At 37.4% G+C, this 21,086-nt stretch overlaps 2 protein-coding genes across 6 annotated transcripts in view; one reads left to right on the plus strand and one right to left on the minus strand.

The window, feature by feature from the left end:
• supt3h (SPT3 homolog, SAGA and STAGA complex component) overlaps window positions 1-21,086 on the minus strand; it is a 208,886-nt gene that overhangs the window by 178,372 nt on the left and 9,428 nt on the right. The window contains exon 1 of one of the 3 annotated variants that reach the window (XM_089120095.1): window positions 3,227-3,295. The exons of the other annotated variants lie outside the window; for them this stretch is intronic. Within the exon in view, the coding sequence (XP_088976221.1) occupies window positions 3,227-3,252 (26 nt within the window). The 5' untranslated portion in view covers window positions 3,253-3,295. Of the gene's footprint in view, window positions 1-3,226; window positions 3,296-21,086 lie in introns of those variants that run through there. 3 annotated transcript variants of the gene reach the window in all.
• The window catches only part of runx2a (RUNX family transcription factor 2a), an 84,697-nt gene continuing 65,653 nt past the window's right edge, over window positions 2,043-21,086 (plus strand). The window contains exons 1-2 of one of the 3 annotated variants that reach the window (XM_039660853.2): window positions 2,043-2,199; window positions 2,355-2,469. In XM_039660853.2, coding sequence (XP_039516787.2) covers window positions 2,412-2,469 — 58 coding nt within the window. In that variant the 5' untranslated portion in view covers window positions 2,043-2,199; window positions 2,355-2,411. The remainder of the gene's footprint in view (window positions 2,200-2,354; window positions 2,470-21,086) is intronic. The other 2 variants (XM_039660854.2, XM_089120094.1) reach the window with 2 other exon arrangements.

Raw genomic sequence — 21,086 nt, forward strand, 5'->3', positions numbered from 1 at the left:
TTTATTCAAATATGCATTAAATATTGAAGAACATTAAGATTATAATGCCTATGTAATATGGTGTATATATTTAGCAAAATGCTCCTCTCTAGAGTTATTTTTTCTAGCTGACTAACGAGTGTATGTGGGTTTTCTGAGATAAATATGATGATACATGACATTGATCAAGCTGTTTAACTGACGTCTTTCCACAGTTAAAATGCTGATTGAGCGAATCAGTGTGACATGATACGGATTTCGATAAGTTGTACTCTATCTTTTAACACACTTTCAGAGCTCGTTCATGTTTATTTCGCGCTGTGACTGGTATTATTAACCCGGAAGAGAGATCAGCGCCACTGCTTCTCTTGAGCTGCCCCAGAGATCTCATTGCCAAAAACATTATTAATGCCAAATAATAATGCCAAAACATTATTTATGTTTTTGAACTTCTAAAGAAAATGGACGTAATTTGAAAATTGAGATTTTGTTTCATATCAATAGTAACAAAGGACAAAGATTATTGCGATTTTTTTTTGGATGCGCGCAGCCGCGATACAATGTTCCATTCATTCAAATGAAACAGGATGACTAATCGATTCAAGAATCGATATCTGTTCGTAAAAATGAGTATCGATTAATTTCGAGAAATCGATATTTATTACCCAGCCCTATTACCCACTATGAAAGGTTATATACGAAAAAGCATAATAGGGGCACTTTAACTATCATTAGGTAATATACACAAACGTCCCATCATGTGGGCGGTAATAGTGTTGTGTTAATTGTTTCAGGAAATCAATAATTGTTTAAAAGTTTGAGAATCTGGTCCACTCCACTCCATAATGACCCTCATTATCATACAATAACATTTTAATATGTACAATGCAGCACTGGATTTTGAACCGAAATGAAATAAAAAAAAATGTGTTGGGTTGACTTACAAATTGCAATAAAAGCACAGATCGCGCTTACATTTGTTGTCCCTCATCACCCTTGTTCTCAGACGCCCCCTTCGGAGAAGACTTTTAGGGAATGGCCTGCTGTGGGCGAACCATTTCCTGTTATAACCACACCACATCCTCTGAGCTGAGATTTTCATTATTTTCATACGCACCACCATTTCATAATACAGCAGTCTAGGCAAACGTAGGCAGTTCTGAGTGCTTTAGGCTGTTATGAGTGGTTGCTAGGTGCTACCCTCGAGTAATATTCTGGTCAGTAGCAGCTAAAGCTCAGTCCCTCCCTTCAACTCAGTTGTTGGTCTAGATACTATGAAGTGTAATTTTGAACACACTCAAAATTCAAGCTAGCACCTAACATGACCCCAAAACATGGAGAGAGAGCGTGTTTTTTTTTTCCACGCTTACACAAACACCTGAGCCGCATACTCGTGCCAAAATCCAAACCTGCGAGGCGCGCAAAACAGACGGATGAATCACGGTCGTTACGAGAGGCAGACGTGATCCAAGACTGAACGCAGGTTCCCCTTCCAGACTGTCATTTCTCAAAGAGGCGATTATGCAACTTATGCAGAGACACACCTGGAGACTAAACACCACCCATGCGGGAAGAATGCAGAAATAATAAATACAGAAATGTACAGGAAGATTTGTGAGAGCGTGACAGCAACGTAGACACAGAGAGAGAAAGAAACCACACAAGAGGAGTTGGAGTTGATATAAAGCACAAACCGGCACTAGACGGCTGGCATCAAAACGGAAAAAATCATTTCATTTCTTGCATCCCACTGAGCTAAAAAGCACTTATTTCCCTCTTTATCTGTGCATCTACATGCAAAATGCCATGCTTTATTTGACAAAAACACACTACAGAGAAGGAGTTAAAAGAGTGAAGAAGTGCTGAAAATCCCAGCCCCTTCCTTTCGGATTCACGGGAGCTGAGGTTGCATCCCGCTGGATGAGAGTAGGAAACGCAGGACCACTGACAAGAGGGCTGAGCCCTCTTCACTCCTCTGATGTCACCAAACACATGACCCAGCCTCTCCAGTAACAGCCCATCAGGAGGGGGGGAAAAAAAAAAGTGTGTTTTAAAGCTTACACGTTTTTGGATTGTGAGAATGTCTCATTCCCCTCACAAACAACCACAGAACCACAAGTGCGGTGCACGAGATTTCCCCAGGACGATAGGAGGGAGCCACTGGGGCGTAAATGGTTAATCGGAGTGGGTCAACCCCAGTCACAGAGACCCAACAAGTCAGTAAGTATGCTCTAACCACACTCGTATATGCGTTGATATCTGTGCCTGAGCGCTCTCCTCGGCTGCAGACTGCAGGGGACCGTGCAGGCTGGTTTAGTTGGTTTGTAGCTGTGTGTTCTCCCCTTCAGATGCATTGATATGGTTTGTGCTCCCAGGTTAGGACTTCGAGGGTCACCACGACCTCCAGAAGAGGAGAGAGCCGACGTGTGGCTATGGCGTCTAACAGTCTTTTCAGCTCGGTGACTCCATGTCAGCAGAACTTTTTCTGGGGTGAGTGCTGTGAAAAATTATTTTCATTTCACTGTGGTTCAGCGTCGGGTCACGCAGGAGTCAAGCGGGTCGATAACCGACGGCGCACGCGCGCGGGAACGTTAAACGTCGCCCGTGTTTACGTTTTTGTGCATGCTAAGTTGCTGACATGTTTGTGTAACTTAAAAAAAACTTCTGTAGCGGGGACAAGACCGAAGAAAGAGAAAAACCACTTCTGGATGTATAAACATTCGCTCTGTTTCAATTTACAGAGGTACATTAGAACAAGATGTGGAAAACTTCAGCTCAAAAAAAAAATGGGATGGCTGGATATTATGTGTAGGATTTGTGGGGGTTAATGGTAATTGATAAATGCACAAACCTGGTTAACTAGGGAGCTTACAATAATCCTTATGAATGAAAACATGCCAACGCTCTTTGTTTGCGTTCAGCTTAGTTTAGGCTTTTTCAAACATGCGATTGGAAATAAAATGGCAATTGAATGGAGCTTTTAATAGAAGGGATATATCAATTTTTTTTTTTGGGTATCACATAATGTGAGAGCAAAACCGGGAGTGAAAATTGAGTCCAGCATTATACAGCACACCAAAAAAAAACCACATGTAAAAATCAATCTATGCAAAACCTATTTGAATACCTCAGCTATTCAAAATATACTAACATGTAAAATCCAAACAAATCCTGATCTTATCGCACAGTACGCATGGAAATAGAAATACAAAACACTGTTGACAAAGCAATCAGAGAACGTACTTACAGTATTTTCCTCACCAAGTGTCTCATGTCGACGTAATCGGAGGGCTTTCTAGACAAACATATGGAGGCATGATATAGAGTTGGAGCCAGACAGCGCGAGCTACATGGTTTTGTCATCATTGTCGGCACACAGAAAGGCGTTATCCAAAAACACGAGGCCGCAGAGGAGCGTTATACCTTGAATATACGGCTTTATATTAGAGCCTGCTAACAATAATGAAAAAAGAAAAAATATTACAGTAGAATACCTTCTAGAAACTTTATAAACCTTCTAAACATCTATTTCAAGTGTCTTGCATTGCTTTATACATACAGTAGCAGTTGGTCCAGCATCAAAATGGAAAAAATAATATCTTCACATAAGCTAAAAAGCAATTAAACTTACATTTTTCAGTAACACTTTACAATAATGTACATCAGCTAGACAACATGAACTAAGAATGATCTGCACTTCTACAGCATGTCAAATTTCAACATTTGCTAATACATTATTAAAATCAAAGGTTGTATTTGTTAATATTGGTTGTGAACTAACATGAACAAACAATGAACTGTATTTTTATGAACTAACATTAACTAAAATTGTAACAATTGTATTGCTCGTTATTAGTTAATGCAATAACTAATGAACCTTATTGTAAAGTGTTACCAATTCTTCTCTTTATGTGTGTTCAGCTTTAGGTTTTTTCAAACATACAAAATAAAACATAATGCCAATTCAATGGGGCTTTAAAAAAAAAAAAAAAAAGTTTGTTTCCCTATAGCAAAAAAAAAAAAAAAAAAAATTATTGATTCCCTCAAAGTAGAAAGCATCTTATGTAAAGACTTGGGACTGTCATTTACAAAGACACTGAATGAGGACGGATAGCCATCAAAATTCTGATGAACGACTGACTTTATTAATTACATTTTACATTTATAATGGCATATTATATTTGGTTAAGGATAGGGTAAATAGTTAAACAGGGCTAATAGGGTTCATGATTGGAATTAACCCTTTAACTTAAAGTAGGATACATTAATAGCGACGATGCTTGTGCAGTGGTGGTCTAGATAATAGGAAGCTGAAAAATATCCTACAATGATTATTAAAATCACATTAACAGTCACAATTCAATATGTAGCACCCAGCATGACCCTGAAAAACGAGAGAGCATTGCAGCAGCACAAACATCCCGTCACATTTCCACGTTTACGCAAACACAAACTCCTTCAGGTGACAAACGGCCGTCACATGCAACACGTACAGATGTTAAACAAGCTCTTGGCGAATTTCGTAGAGCGTCGCTAATCAATTAGCAGCGTGTTGTTCGGCTCAGAGGTGACATGTGCTTCTCATTTACAGCGAGCGCTGATGTCCTGGCCTGGATTGAGCGGATTCATTCAGCTAATTGATAATCACATCTCTCTTTTACGCTAGAAAAACAACATTAATGGACGAAACGAGACCTGGGTAACCAAACCTCAGAGAGAGAGAGAGAGAGAGAGCAGTCAGAGATGTCCAGCTTATTCAAAAGAAAGCTAAACGTTCATGAAATGCAATATCTACAGCCAGGCTTAGGGCTTTTTTTAATTAAAGAGAAATTAAAATCACTCATTTTCAAGTTAAGAAAATTAAAAGGCATCAAGCAGACTGACAATTTAAAAATGCTTTTTGCTTTCATAACTGCATTGTTTTAGATCATCAAAACTTAATTTTGTGAGGGGGAGGGTGGAGTAAGCGTTATCTTGGCTTCAACATCAAGGACATCTATCAGCCGGACGCGTTTTTATACGGGCGTATTGGCAGCAGAAGCCTTGGAATAATTTACGCCATGTGTGACGCGTTATAGGACCAAATCACCGCATCTCTCAGGACATGTGAATTTCCTTAACGTGAGTTTGTCACAAACGTAATGCGTGCGATAATCTGTCTTAAAAACTATAATTACCCGTTCAAGACCGGACAGCATCGAGAGACCAAAATCAATGAAAACGGATGGTGTGTCAAAAAAAAAAAAGACATGAACAAGTAAAGGAAACATAATTAGACATATTACAGACTGAATGGTGAAGAAAAATGAGCCTTGATTCCTCAGAGGACGAGGCTGTAATGTGATATGAGACAAAGTGATGCAGAAGTTCAATTCTGCTGGAGCTGCTCAAAGCAAACAGAGAAACGAGAACAAATTATAATCATGCCGCTTTTTTGTTATGCTTTCCCTCAAAGTCTGAGACCAAATCTTGACTTTACAAATAAAGAAACGTTACGGTGTACAATGAAATATTTGAAATTGCACCCTATTTCTGTGACAAATTGATCTGCTCTTTGGAACATCTTATCATGATCATCAGTGCTGATGTTATTAAAGAAAAAAAAAAAGTCAAAATCGTGTTCATTTTCCAATGCAATTTTTAAAACTAAAAATTTTTATGCTCATAATAATTTGCCCTGAAAAACTTTGCAATGAAAAAACTGTTTTATAGTGATCTCAAACTAAATACTACTTTTTTTTAGATCATTGTATCGTCTCATTCATTAGCATTCATTTCTATGCAAACTGAAAAATACTTTAAATACAAAATATTTATGCGCAATCCAGATTAATCGCATCCAAAATAAAAGTTTGTGTTTACATAATATATGTGTGTGTAGTGTGTATAATTAATTTGTATATATAAATACCCAGACACATGCATGTATATATTTAAGAAAAATGTGTGATTAATATATCAAATATTTATAATTATTTATAATATTAATTGTGAATAAATATATATAAAATATATACATGCACATATTTATATTAGTTGATGTTCCATAGCACATATTAATTATACACACTACAAAAACATATTATGTAAACACAAACTTTTATTTTGGATGCGATTAATCGCGATTAATCGTTGCCAATCCCTACAATTAGAAACTCTTAAAGTTCCCCTTACCACAAGTGTTGCTGGATTCCCTTTTGTACTTTTTAAAAGAAATTCAGCCTAACATAAAAATGCATTTCATTTGAAATGAACAACTTTCTTTTCAATTTAATTAGCTCAAAATCTGCTCGGTAAAACGCCACGGACGACATTTGTTGATGTTCCATAGTAAAAAATAAATACAAAAAAAAAGTGCCACTTCTCCCATGGAGCTCCTGTGCCACACACCGTATCCAACATGCTTCTCTACATGACAAAGAGCGGCATTGATGTCTCATGCAAACTTGGAGGGAGCTTCTTAGAAAATAATCAAACACTTAACCATGGAGTCTCAGTCAGCCAAACATAACATTAAAAGTGGGAAACAATAAATAGTCCCATAACACGAAGAGACCCGACTTCTGTAACGTGGAAACCCAGTCAACAAACCATCAGAGTGGCCACAAACCATCTTTAAATCATAGCCAGCCAACCCAGCGCCTCTGATATATCACCGTTTGAAGCCGTCGCTGATGGAAATATACATGAAAATACAGAATTCATAGGCAGCGGGTTGTGTACGAGGGACGGAGCCAATGGTTGATGTAAGTGTATTTAAAGAGGAGGATTACGGAGCTGGAATCCAGACAAACAGCTCCGATAATGAATGGCCCCCTCATACCGTGAGCTCGAGACGCCTTTCAGACCACCTCAGCAACGAAGAGAACTAATAATAAAGGCATTTCGGATTCAGACAACAGTACTTTGCAAATGAAGAGTTCAGATGCAAAAGCCTCTAAATGCCATTTGAAATTTTCTTCTAAAATGACCATTTTTATCAAGCTTGTGTATTTAAGTTCAGTAATTTCACTTAAATGACAATTAAGTGAAATTACTGAACTTAAATATACAAGCTTGATAAAAATGATCATTTTAGATCAAATATAGATTTCAAATAGTGATAATGAGAGCATTTTCTTTACAAAGTAACATTTTTGCATGACAATTTACATGAAAAGATGAGCTGGCATTCATGTCGTACAGCTCGATGTGAGACCTTTTGCACATAAAGAAAAGTCACTAATTTAATTACATTACAAAAACTAAATTAAAATGACCAGACCGCTATATTCAATATTCCACAATGGTAATGGCATTGTGGTCGTTCAAAATGTACGTTTTGGAGGACTAAACACAACGTTAATTCTGATGCATCAAAAAATATCAATAAATAACACCAAAGTTGCATTCTTTACATCCGAAACCCTCATTCGCCTGCAGACACTGGCACATTTTGATGTAGAAGTCTGTTAGAGTGCCTCCTACATTTCTTATTTGCTTTTTTGGAGGAATTGGCAAAGCATAGGAAGAATATCGCAGAAAGAAAATACTGTGTAAACAATCCACACCAAAAAAAGGAAAAAATCCTTCTTCATGCTTTAATATTGCTACATTTATCAGGCGATTCCACGTGACCCGCTTTCTGCAGTCTGCAGCCTCGGGCGCTTTCAAGGGTAAAAAATATGAAATCTTCAGATAAGCGGACGTCGACTACTTGGCTGTTTTGATTGTGCCGTAATGAAGTGATTCCAGCAACAAGGCTTTACCTGTTCGCCACAGCCAAAACCGGCCCGGCGTATTGATTTAACCTCGACAGGAATGCAACATTTCCATAAGCCAGAACATTACTTTCAAATATTTATAACATGATACGCACAAGGGCTATAAGGGAAAACAGAACGTAAAAATGCCCGGAATGAGGAAAACAGGAAAACTGGACGCGCTGCATTGGCGTTCTTCCTCAACCTTGGCTTCCTTTTCCAACTGTGGCTCCGCAGCTCACCGCAGGAGAAATGGAGTGTTTTCCAAAAGGCCCTTGTAATGCTTTATTTCCCCTTCAAAATCTACATTTCTGATATGTAAACAATAAGCGAAGAAGCTGGGAGTCAAACAGTCTGTCTCCAACCTGGCTCCGAAAGCACCTTCCCAAACAGCTAACTGGAAAAAAACACGTATGCGTTTTGTGATTACGGTTTTAAACATTCAAATTTGAGTTAGCTGATGTAAACAAGTCCATGAAAGCGCAGAGAAATGCTCAACCATACAAAAAAAAAAAAACAGGGATCAAATGACATCATGCGCCTGCCATTCGTACCAGCAAACACGTCAAGGTTAGTTACGGAAGCCGTCGCGTGAGTGTGAGCAGTGTGCAGAACACGTGGAAATCCAAACATTAGCTTTAAAGGACAAAATAGCCCTCTCTAACTGGCATGGTAATCTGACCACAGCAATCACTCGCTTACAGAAGCCATCGCGCGCACCTGCACGTATCGGATATCCAGCGGCTCTTTACATGCCGGGTTTGATTCTATAGTATCCAGTTCTCGTCTTCTGTTACAAGTGTTTTGAAACCACAAAAGAAACACTTTGTCATCTCACAGATTTTAGAGGTCTTTAGGCCATGTCTACTGCACTTAATGCTATAGCGCTGTGTCGAACATCTTGAGCGGTTTGGAACTGAAGTATCTTGAATTCAACAAAAATATTTCTTGCAGTACTTTTGGGAAAAAAGCGCAATTGAGAGATTCTCGTAATGAATCTAGCATTTTAAAATAAGCAACAGTGGAACCCGGACCCAAGGGATAGTCCACCCACAGATCACTTACGCACCCTCATGTTGATCCAAACCTGTTTGACTTTCTTCTGTTGATCACAAAAGAAGATATTTTGAAGAATGTTGGTGACCAGACAGTTGAAGGTAGCCTTTGACTTCCATAGCAGGAAGAAAAAAATACTATGGAAGTCAATGGCAACTGTCTGGTCACAAACATTCTTCAAAATATCTTAACAGAATAGGTTTGGGACAACATGAGGGTGAGTAAGTGGTGATAAACTTTTCATTTTTGGGTGAACTATCCCTTTAATTGCATTACTTATAATTAGCAGAATACAAGAACACACTAAGCAGAACATAATCACCATGTGCCATTAGGACTAAATAATTCATGTCGGTTAATCAAGTGCTTCTCGGCTGGTTTTGCTTTCAGGTCACAGATTTTACATAGAACATCAAACAGTGCACCGCAATTGTATATTGTACAAAAGTAACAAAAACGTCAAACTGACATTGACTGCATGTACCTAATATCCAAAACCATTAACGTGATTGTAAATGCAAACCACCACAGAAATGATCATCTGGAAATGTAAAACAAACACTGGGATATTTTTCTATCCTAATTAAGCACTATTACATGGTTCGTTCCATTTGATTGTTTGCTTTCAGCACAGTATTTCCCTGAGACCCGACAGTTAAAAATATTTGCCCATAATTTACTCACCCCCCTGTCATGCAAGATGCATGTCTTTCTTCAGTCAAAAATAAATGAAGGTTTTTGATGAAAACATTCCAGGATTTTTCTCCATATAATGCACTTCAGTGGGAACCAAACAGTTCAAGGTCCAAAAGACAGTTTCAGTCCAAACTGTTCAAAAGTCTTAGAAACGATTCCAGACGATGATTAAGGGTCTAATCAAGCGAAACGATCGCTAAAAAAAACGATAAAAAACAAAGTTTAAGTTTTATAAGCTCAAATGCTCACCTTGCTCTGTTTTGTGATGCGCGTTCGTGACTCTCCTACTCGAACTCGTTCAAAAACGAACAAATCTTTTTTCGTGTCATTTGGTTCATTCAACAAACGAAATAAACGAATTGATTCGGGAAAAGATTCATTCATTTTGATGAACGAGTTCAAATAGGAGAGTCACGAATGCGCATCACAGAACAGAACAAGGCGAGCATTTGAGCTTATAAAACGTAAACTTTTTTTTTTTTAAATGAGCGATCGTTTCTTTTGATAAGACGCTTATTCATCATCTGGAATCGTTTAAAGCAATTCAATAAAGGCTTTTTAACCTTCGCCTTCTCCTGATTATCCATTTTTTGAGTGCCTGGGACCCGCATGTTGTTTTAGCGTTTAAAGCACTTTGAACAGTTTGCAGTTTGCACTGAAACTGTCTTTTGGACCTTGAACCGTTTGGTTACCAGTAAAGTGAATTATATAGAGAAAAATCCAGGAATGTTTATCAAAATCCTTCATTTCTTTTCGACTGAAGAAAGAAAGACATGGACAGCTTGGATGACATGGGGGTGAGTAAATTATCAGCAAAAGTTTATTTAAAAGTGAACTACTCCTTCAACCTCCCTGCCAACGGGACGCGGCCTAAATGAAATCAATTAGCGATTATCAGCGTGCCGCAAATGGGCCTGAGAACGATTTTTGGAGAAGTTGAGACTCCAAACACGAGGCATGTTAAAGCTCAGAGGAGAAAAACAGTCATTAAGAATTAACCCCACAACCGAGCACGTCGTCAACAACACTGTTTTTCTGATTGGAACGGCTGTTGACTCATCCTCTGACGGCATTCGGCAGGCTGCTATAGTTACTGAACTAGACATCATGGCTCCTGTTTCATTGTCTCGTGTGTTCACTGCCAGCACAAAACTACTTGTAAAGGTGTTTCGGCACATCAGTGAATCCTTTGGGGAAATAACAGCCACTCAGTGGAGTATAAAGGCCAGGCCTTATGTAAAATTAATCAGAAAGACTCCCTCAACCGAGGTTGACACTGTCTATTAAAACGTTCCTCCTTGCTGTTAAATATGCATTAGGCGTCCAAAGGCGAATCTCCAAAGAAGTTGTTTTCCACTGAAAAAATGAAGAGTAACGCTGGAGTTTGATACACTTGGAGAGGTTTGAAAGCAACGCGGAGCTTTCCTCGTTTTGCTGACAAAGACAACAAGAGATCTCTCTCGACGTTCTCACGACGTCTAAATATTAACAAGCCATCTTATTAATAAACATGATTCGTCTGGATCGGGGTAAACGGCGCTACAATTAACGTGAGGGGAAACGTGTAAATGCACAAACAATACTCGGCTAAGGTAATTTGAGGATGCTTGAATATTGATGCTACGACTGGGATTTCGAGTGAAGAGTTTCTGCGTTTATATCAAAACAAGGTTGGAGTCTCGTCCTAGTTTGACGAGACTTGAATGCATCAGAAATCAATTCAAAACTTTGTTCTATAGAAAGCATGCTTTAAATAAGCAGATCCTCGATGTATGCTTTTAATAAAAAGAGCATTCTTCTCTGATTTTTGTTTTGCGCACTTCAAGCCATCGATCATTATCGCTCTAGCAGTCCGGCGTTCATAAAAAACCTCAACCGAGAGGAACACAAAGAATCTATAGCACCTACTTATTCTGTTTCGACTTCAAAACACAAGATTCATACGCACAGGAATCTCTCCATTGTTCCGAGCCTTTTCCCAGAAGTATTGCGAGATGTGATGGGCGAGACTGCAGTCGGCTTTACTGGCATTGTGATGTAGGGAGTTCATTATGAAGTAAATAAAGGCTTCCAGAGCATATTGTTCTTTAATTTTACTGCTGACAGCTGCTTCGAGAGACAAAACGAATGTTGAAAACATGCACCAGAAGACCTAGAAGTCTTATTTGTTGATATTACCATCATGTTACAAATTCAATCAGAACAAATGCAATGGCTCTGTTCCAAAATCTAGTAAGCCAACTACGCAGGGAGTGTTTTAAGGCATCCCAGGTAGGCAGCATTATTAAGATACCCTTTTGAACTAATTTTAGGGTAAAATTGTATTTATCATGCATAGAGCACAAGTATTGTGACAAGCAAACAATGTAATGTTGCCTTTAAATTTGGCCCAAAAAAAGTATCTTATTGAAGGAGTAGTTCACTTTTCAAAAAAGCTTTTGCTGATAATTTACTCACCCCCATGTCTTTTAAGATATCCATGTCTTTCTTTCTTTAGTCGAAAATAAATTAAGGTTTTTGATGAAAACATTCCAGCATTTTTCTCCATATAATGGACTTCAATGGGAACCAAACGGTTCAATGTCCAAAAGACAATTTCAGTACAAACTGCAAACTGTTCAAAGGGCTTTAAACGATTCCAGACGATGAATAAGGGTCTTATCAAGTGAAACGATCGCACATTTAAAAAAAATAACGACGTTTAAGTTTTATAAGCTCAAATGTTCGCCTTGCTCTGTACTGCGATGCAAGTTCATGACTCTCCTGTTCGAACTCGTTCATCAAAATGAACGAATCTTTTTCCGAGTCAATTCGTTCGTTTCGTTCGTTGAATGAACCAAATGACTCGTAAAAAGATTTGTTTATTTTGATGAATGAGTTTGAACAGGAGAGTCACAAATAGAGAAAAATGCTAAAAATGCATAGAAAAATCCTGGAATGTTTTCATCAAAAACCTTAATTTATTTTCGACTTAAGAAAGAATGACATGGACATCTTGGATGACATGCGGGTGAGCAAAAGTTTTTCAAAAGTGAACAACTTAACGCCAATTAAGAAAAGAAAAGAATCCGGACAAAGCAGAGGGAAAAAGTTCATTAAACATATTTCGGGGTTGGTTAAGGCTGCATTTATTTGATCAAAAAATGCAGTAATAACAGTAATATTGTTCAATACTACTACAATTTAAAATACCTGCTTTCAATTTAATTATATATTTTAAAGTTTCATTTATTCCTGTGATCAAAGCTGAATTTCTGGCATCATTACTCCAGTCTTCACTCTTCAGTGTCATGTGATCCTTCAGAAATCTGATTTGCTGCTCAAGAAACATTTCTTATAATTATCAATGTTGAAAACAGTTCAAATGTGATATTCTTCATTTTTGAGCAAATTAATATTTTGGGTCAGATTTCTTATTTGAAATAAAAAATATATATTTTGTAACATTCTTAATTGTCACTTTAGATCAACTTTAATTCATCCTTTTGCACAAATGGTACATACTATGCATAATCTTCGAAATATTCCATTTCAGTTAGAATGCTGACTATGTAGGCGAGACAGCTCACTAGGTTTTACAACGGAACCTATACGAGGGCATGAGACAAAAAACACGTCCAATATGACAAAGATCAGAACGGCAACAGTTAAAGCGTCTTTCAGAGAGAGAGTCTCTGTGCAGAAACACTAGAGTTAAACTGTGGTAAACAAATACTCAATAGTGATGAGAGGTTCTTTTCAGTCCCCAAATTACAGTCTGGTTAACCAGAGAGTCTGTGTGCCAGCTCATTACTGATGTTTGCTTCCAATGCGACTCGTCTCCATCCAAGTTTACGAAAACATTCGAGGGGCCTTGAAAGCACAGAGGGTTTTATACAGGCTGTAGCCCAGGAGACAGAAGCCCGAATTAGACAAATGCCTACAGCGTTGCTAGTCAACGGGCCATGGTTTCACCCAGGTCCTGTAGCAGATCGCTGTAAATGCGGTTAGGCGGCTGAAAGCAATGCCCTGAGAGGACAGTGGGCCGTCCCACCTGGGAATGCCACTCGATGCTTCCCGACAACTCTGAATCTTAATGCCTTATTTAATTACAGTAAGTGGCTGACGTTCACCTAATTGTTGGGAGTAAATTAAAGTGCTACATTCACTCAGTCTCATTACGTTCCCACAAAGACACATAAATGGCTTTTCCATCAGCAACTTTTTCCTGAATATAAAATATGATTGTGTTTTTCTCTCAGATATTATATGACCCTTTCAATGAAGATTTATTTCACAATGCCGATTGCACAAACGAAAGAACATTGTGGGAAAACGAAATCCTACTCAAAATAAAAATTTAAAAAAAGGAAAATCAGCCCATTGTACAAAGTATTTCAGAGTGTACTTAAGATAACTTCAAAGAATATCATAGCACTAGCATGGTCCATGTCCAAAAAGGGTGTTGGAAACATTACAACTTTAGAAAAACAGTCTATGTTATATATACACAACAATTCAAAAGATGGTAAGACTTTTAAACGTTTTTGGAAGAGGTGCCTTATGCTCACCAATTAAGGCTTAATTTATTTGATTATTTAAAAAACAATAAGATTGTGATTTATTTATTGGATATATTGTCAAATTAAATGTTCTCCTGTGATGCAAAGCTAAATTTTCAGCATCAACACTCCAGTTTTCAGTCACATGATGAAATTAAATGTTGAGATGTTGAAAACTGTTCTGCTGCTTCATATTGTTGTTGTTTTCAGGATTCTTTGAGGAAAACAATTTATTTGAAATAGAAATATTTTGTAACATTATAAATCTATTTACTGTCACTTTTAAACAAATCAATGCCTCTTTGTTGAATAAAAGCATTAATTTCTTATATATATATATATATATATATATATATATATATATATTCTCAACCCAAACTTCTTGCTGTTCAACTGCTCAACAGTATTGAGTTCTGAAACACAATATTAACTTGCTTACCATTAAAGGAGTAGTTCACTTTAAAGAAAAACTTTTGCTGATAATTTACTCACCCCCATGTCATCCAAGATATCCATGTCTTTCTTTCTTCAGTCGAAAAGAAATTAAGGTTTTTGATGAAAACATTCCAGGACTTCAATGGGAACCAAACGGTTCAAGGTCCAAATGAGAGTTTCAGTGCAGCTTCAAAGGGCTTTAAACGACACCAGACGATGAATAAGGGTCTTATCTAGGACCCTTCGAGTCATGACTTGAAAAAAGATTTGTTCATTTTTGAAGTTTGAACAGAAGAGTCAAGAACGCTCATCACAAAACCGAGCAAGGCGAACATTTGTGTTTATAAAACTTAAAAAAAAAAATATATATTTTTTAAATGACCGATCGTTTCGCTAGATAAGACCCTTATTATTATTTAAAGCCCTTTGAAGCTGCACTGAAACTATCATTTGGACCTTGAACCGTTTGGTTCCCATTGAAGTCCATTATATGGAGAAAATGCTTGAATGTTTTCATCAAAAACCTTAATTTATTTTCGACTAAAGACAGAAAGACATGGATATCTTGGATGACATGGGGGTGAGTAAATGATCAGCAATAGTAGTTTTTTTAAAAAAGTACTTCTTTAGGTAAACAAGCAAAACATTTCAGAAATAACAACAGCACTGCACACACTGGAAGATGGCAAAATGGCAACAAAAAAGCAATTACATAGTGTATGATAATAAAGGGACTGACATTACAAACAGCTCAAGGCATAGGGGCCGTACACTTCTCTGCTCATAGCCACTAATTACTGATAGTGAGGTCAAAACACAAAATACGTCACATTTAATTGAATAACAATACGTCTCTCAAAAACAGCATATTTGGCATGCAACAGGTTTTAGAAGCATTAAAAGCTCTCAAGTCTCACTTATGCGTTTACGTCATTAGTGTTCTGCAATGTAAAAGAAAAAAAATATTGATGTTAACGGTTGTAGAAATAGTCAGGAAATTTCCCTCAAAGGCAACCCAAAAAAAGCAATATAAAAGCCACAGTTTGCGATTTCCACATTTTTGTGCTCTAATATTTCCATATTTCAACAATGCATTTCAGATCTAGTAGCTCTTTCGTCCTCATACTGTATCGTTCTTGCAGTATAAAAGAAAAAAAAAACATGCAGGACTTGCAACCCACAAAAATGCTGGTGTGGGTTTCGTCTGAGTACAGTAGTACTAACACCGTGCCACAAATAATTGTGGCAAAATAAAATAGGTGCTAAAATGTATCATCAAAAATGGACTGGAACTAAATAATGACCATTTGCCAACATGGTAATACGGACTAGGTTAGTCTGAAACTTCTGATGCCACAGAAATGCCATTTCAAATCACTTAATCAGAAGAATTTCATGCAATTGGCACAGCGGCAGTGATGAACCCTGGGGTTCGCAGAGGACTCGCTTAAAATCCCACTTTGATCAGGTTACAACCACAGGCCATGATACACTTGAAGTCGACAGTTAAAGAGAAGCAGTCAAAGCGCATCGCCTCAGGAACGACTCTGCCGTGATAAAACACACATTCAATATGAGCTCAGACAGAAGCATCGCAGTCCTGAATGAATCCCAATAGAAGAATATGATTTGATTTCACTTGTTTGTTCAATTTCTGTTTTTGGTTGGATTGAAGTTGACAGCTAATTAGCATTTGATGCCAATGGATTGAGTAAAACATGCTCTAAATAGACGTTTAAACCGTGTAATTCTAATCAAATCTGAATAATCAGTGGGAAATAATGACCCCTGGAATTTGGTAGTTTAATATTACGTTTAAACTCAATAATAAACGCAAAAATGAAGTTTCAGGCTACTTTTGAGATTCTAGACGTGCGAAGCTCAGCTGCGGTGTGTTATTAGCAGTGTCCGATATTTTCTCGTCGTCTCGCTATAAAATCATCCATCATTACAGACACTGCTTACCTTACTGAAGTACAATAAATGTGTTTTAATTGGACAGGGCTTTCAGAGAGAAGGATGAAGGCTGGTTGAATCCACAGAGAACAGAATAGCAGGACGTTGGCCACATTAAACCGTCTGTGTTATCTTTAGCACCTTATGCATGTATCATTGAGATTCCTGGCCAAAGCAAGCACTCTTTAGAGCGCGCCGGATTATAACACGACTGAACGATTGGACGCATGTTAAGAAATTCATTTTACCATACAGTGCTTGCAGACAGAAGTCAAAAGCCAGAGCCCTCTTTTGCTGTCAAATAGCAAATTAGCAACATGCGAGTGCACTAAAAACCTACTGTTTTCGTAACGAGATGGTTTCACAAAAACAATCCGAGCAAAGATGTAATTTAGCATTGTAGACATCACCTTTACCTGACCGCACTATAATCATGGTCATGTTGTCATTTCAAAAAGATCTGCTCAAAAACATGACAAAACAACATTTAATCGTGCTCAAAAATAGTGTTAGCCTATCCAGAGACGTTATCGGCGAGGCTAATAAACCTAGATTATTTTATCAGCCGAGCTCGATAATTGTGACATATTTTGTCACAATTATCAAAATATGTCATATTTTTAATTAAGCTTCCAAAAGCTCGTGATTTGATTAACTGATAATTTCCTGTTTTTATATGTTCTGCCCTTTAGATATCAGTATGTGCCACTAAAAACCCCATATTGGTCTGCCACTATTAAAAACGACTCTGTTAAGATGAAAAAGCCCCAAAAACGCCTGGAGAGAGACGTATTTAGCTGATTAAGAAAGTTAAACGGTAGCCTCATTTTCATTTTAAGAGGCACACACTATGGTTCTAATGCTTCTCTCATTGAACCACAAAGCTTCCTACCATTTATAAGTACAAGTGATCTCAATTAGAGACCTCCATGAAGGCACGGGGCGGCAGACAGTCACGGCAAGAGGCGGCAGAGGAAACTGTCTTTACATTTTTCCTCCCTCACTTTTCCAGACAGCCGGCGTGCCCAGAGCAGACAGCGTCAAAAACACCCCGGAGTCTGTTTTACAGTACAGCGCACATGCCAAGTCCCAGCTGACTTTTCACAAACCTTATTTCTCCTCTTCGCCATTTTTACACATCGGTTTCAGCAGCAAATTTCAAAAAAAAAAAAAAAAAAAGCATGAGGAAAATGCGTCGCTGACAACAATTGTACAGTGTGACACAGATGAATGCAACAGATTGTTGGACGTTGGAATATAATATCTCCAAATCATCACTCAGTGCAAGCGCCTGCCAAAAGAGGAAGAAAATCTTTGCAATTGGAGGCCATTTAGACTCCATCAAAAATGCCTTTGACTGCAAGCTATAATTAAATGTCTTTCAAAAAATATAAGACTGCAATCCGGAGCCCTTTATGGAGTCGCGGGTCAAACGATTTTCTTGTTTCAAAAAAAAAAAAAAAAAAGTTCTAAAACGATATGACTGTGTGCAGTTTAAGACGTGAAGTGAGATTCAAAAGGCATGGACCACAACAAAAAAATTAATCGGCCCTGGAGAAAATCAACGCTATTTTACTCATCAGGGTACGGCAGATATAGGAGACGTGGATCATTTTAGGCTTCTGTACAGGCCAAACAAGCTATTAAAAACAATATTTCTTACAGTAATATTTTTCATCTTGGCAGGGATGATTTCATTGCATGAGAAAAGTTTGTGTAAGAAAAATAGTCAAAATGAAAATCAGCAAGAAATGTCAGGGTCACAATTCCCAGTAAAATCCAAAGAAGAAATACTGTAAAAAAAATAAATAAATAAATAAATAATAATAAAAAAACCTTTTCATGATTAGTTTTATTTTGTCAAATCAACTTAAATCATATATTTAGTTCATAACATATAATTTTCAGTTTCTGATGATTAAATAATTCTCCTTCATTGTATTAACTCACTTTTTCCATTTCAATGAACTTAAAATTAAGGCAAGCAGGTTACTTACTTTTTTTAAGTTAAACCAACAATATTTTTTGCAATGTAATATTATTTTAATGACAATTATGCATATTGTATAAAAATTAAGCATACATAACTCTTTACTATTTTTGTACTTAATTTAATTGATGCTGATTTCTATTCATAAACACTTGTTACAACAAATAATATTGCTACTTAATAATGTGGACTGTATTGCATAGTTTATTACACTCGTATTACATAGCAATGATAATTTGGGATGAAAATGAGTATAAAATAAAATAAAAGTCTTTAAAATGACTAATTGTATTCATGCAAAACAAAACTTTACAAAAATCTTTGTTGACCATCTATTGTCTCCAGTTTTGACTAAACAAAAAGGGGAGGTATTTTTTATTTTCTGTATTTCTGTGTCTGCCCTCACTCAGTCACCCCACGCGAGGTGTTGTGATTTGCATGAGTTTGAAGGTCTCCTCAGGTGGGATTCAAAGCAGAACGACAGGATGAATTTCACTGTGGCTTTCCTAAAGAATATCTCTCGCTGGGTCAAACCGCAAGCGCTCTGTTGGAGGGAAGTAAATGGATCGGCATGTAAATTTACTTTATGACTCCTTTGTGCCTTCGGTGAAGCAGTTTTGTAGACCTGGACGCTTGCTTTATAGATTGAGCTAAATATTATTCATTCCAAGATCAACTACACTTAAGGTTTTTGACGGAAAAACAGGGTTTCTGACAAAACTACTGTCGTGTGCCGGAGTACATCCAGAGAACCACAAACACCGATGAGGTTTCCAATAAGCAAACCCTCTTTATTTCCGAATAAGCATTAATTGATACTTCGGTAAACCATAAAAGTGGTCTTCTGTGGTGGAAATCAAGAGTGGCCACGGCTTCCATCATTGGCGATAGGGCCGTCATCAACGGTTATTTTGACGGTTAATCGAGTAATTGGATATTTTTTGTGGTAATAAAAATAGACCTAAGTGAACAATAGCCTTTAAAATGACTTGGCAATCATAATTGGTTCAAATAAAGTATCAAAAGAAAGTAATAATCAAATTTTTATCGAATTTAAAACCATATTTATTTATTACTGTGAATGAAGCTGCTCTGAGATGCTGGAAGAAAACGTATGTAAATAAAGTGTCACGCTTCACTTTGAATCCCACAGCACATATATATTCAAATAAATCGCAGCTTTTATTATTTCGCAACAGCACTCTGCTAATATTATGATATTTAAATGGTTTAAATATATCGTGCAGTCTTAGAAAATGGTCTGATAATGCGGTTCATGGATTATCGTCCGTGGAACCTGCAACTTCCGCCATTTTGCCGGTTAATCGACGCGGGTAAATTGTAATCGAGGATCTTTTAAAGACGAGCAATCGAATTGAATCGAGGATTCGTGATTGTAATAAAATCGCCCAAGTTTTTAATGAAGTTCACATGTCTGTATGGTGTTTTTAATATGTTTTAAGACAAACCATTGCTGAGTGTGTTCTCCTTTAAAACTGCAGTGAATCAAAGACAGTCTCAAAAACACGGTTTGAAATCACTGGAGTTTCTGACGTCACAAACTACCTTGTAACCAATCACGTCAACGTGATTATCAACGAGTGAATCACTGAGCTGGTGTGAGTGAGTGGAGGCGGGGCTAATTTGCATATTCATAGAACCTAAATACTAAATGCTGTAGAGTTACATTCAAGCTATTTTAAAGAGATAATTCACTTTGAAAATTATTTTTGATATGTTTTAGCTTACCTCAAGGGCATCCAAGATGTAGGTGTCTTTGTTTCCACAGTATTTTCATACTTTCAAACCTATTTCATAGGTTTATGGGGTCCACCTCAAAGAGCATGCACAGAGAAGTCCAAATTAAACATGATTTAATGACTCGTAAATGTAAATACACATTGATGGCATAAGACACGAAACGAGCGGTTTGTGTGAGAAAATGAACAGTATTTATATTGTTTTTACCTCATGTAACCACAGCCACGTCTAACTGATCTGAAGGCACGGGCGCTTCGGTCTGCGCCGGAAGTGATCTCTCGCGTGTGTACGTCACTCATTGTTTACACAGAGATTTCAGAAGTGTTATCCTTCACTGTGAATATCTAAACCTATTTAGATATACAGGAAATCGCAATGGAAGGCGATTTCGATATATCAACAGACAACGTTGAATTTTTTTCGCAACCGCGCGAGAGATCACTTCCGGCGCAGACTGAAGCGCCCGCGGCCTCAGATCACTTGGACGTGGCTGTGGTTACATGAGGTAACAATAATATAAATACTGTTCATTTTCTCACACAAACCGCTCGTTTCGTGTCTTATGCCATCAATGTGTACTTACATTTACGATTCATTAAATCATGTTTAATTTGGACTTCTCTGTGCATGCTCTTTGAGGTGGTGACCATAGACCTGCATTGTATCACTGACAGACAGTTTGACCTAAAAATATCAAAATTTAAAATACTGTGGAAACAAAGACACCTACATCTTGGATGCGCTTGAGGTAAAATAAAACATATCGAAAAACTATTTCAAAAGTGAACTATCCCTTTAAGGTATGAAGTTTGTTTTCAAGGAAAAAAACATTTAAATATGTCACTGGTGATCGAAGATAAGTTTTAAGGGAGACTGATAGGGGGGGACTTTAACCTATGGGAAAAAAAACATGTACTAAGGCAGCAACCA

This window comes from Pimephales promelas, chromosome 15 (assembly GCF_988280905.1).
Source record: "Pimephales promelas chromosome 15, fPimPro1.hap1.1, whole genome shotgun sequence".
Lineage (NCBI taxonomy): Eukaryota > Metazoa > Chordata > Actinopteri > Cypriniformes > Leuciscidae > Pimephales > Pimephales promelas.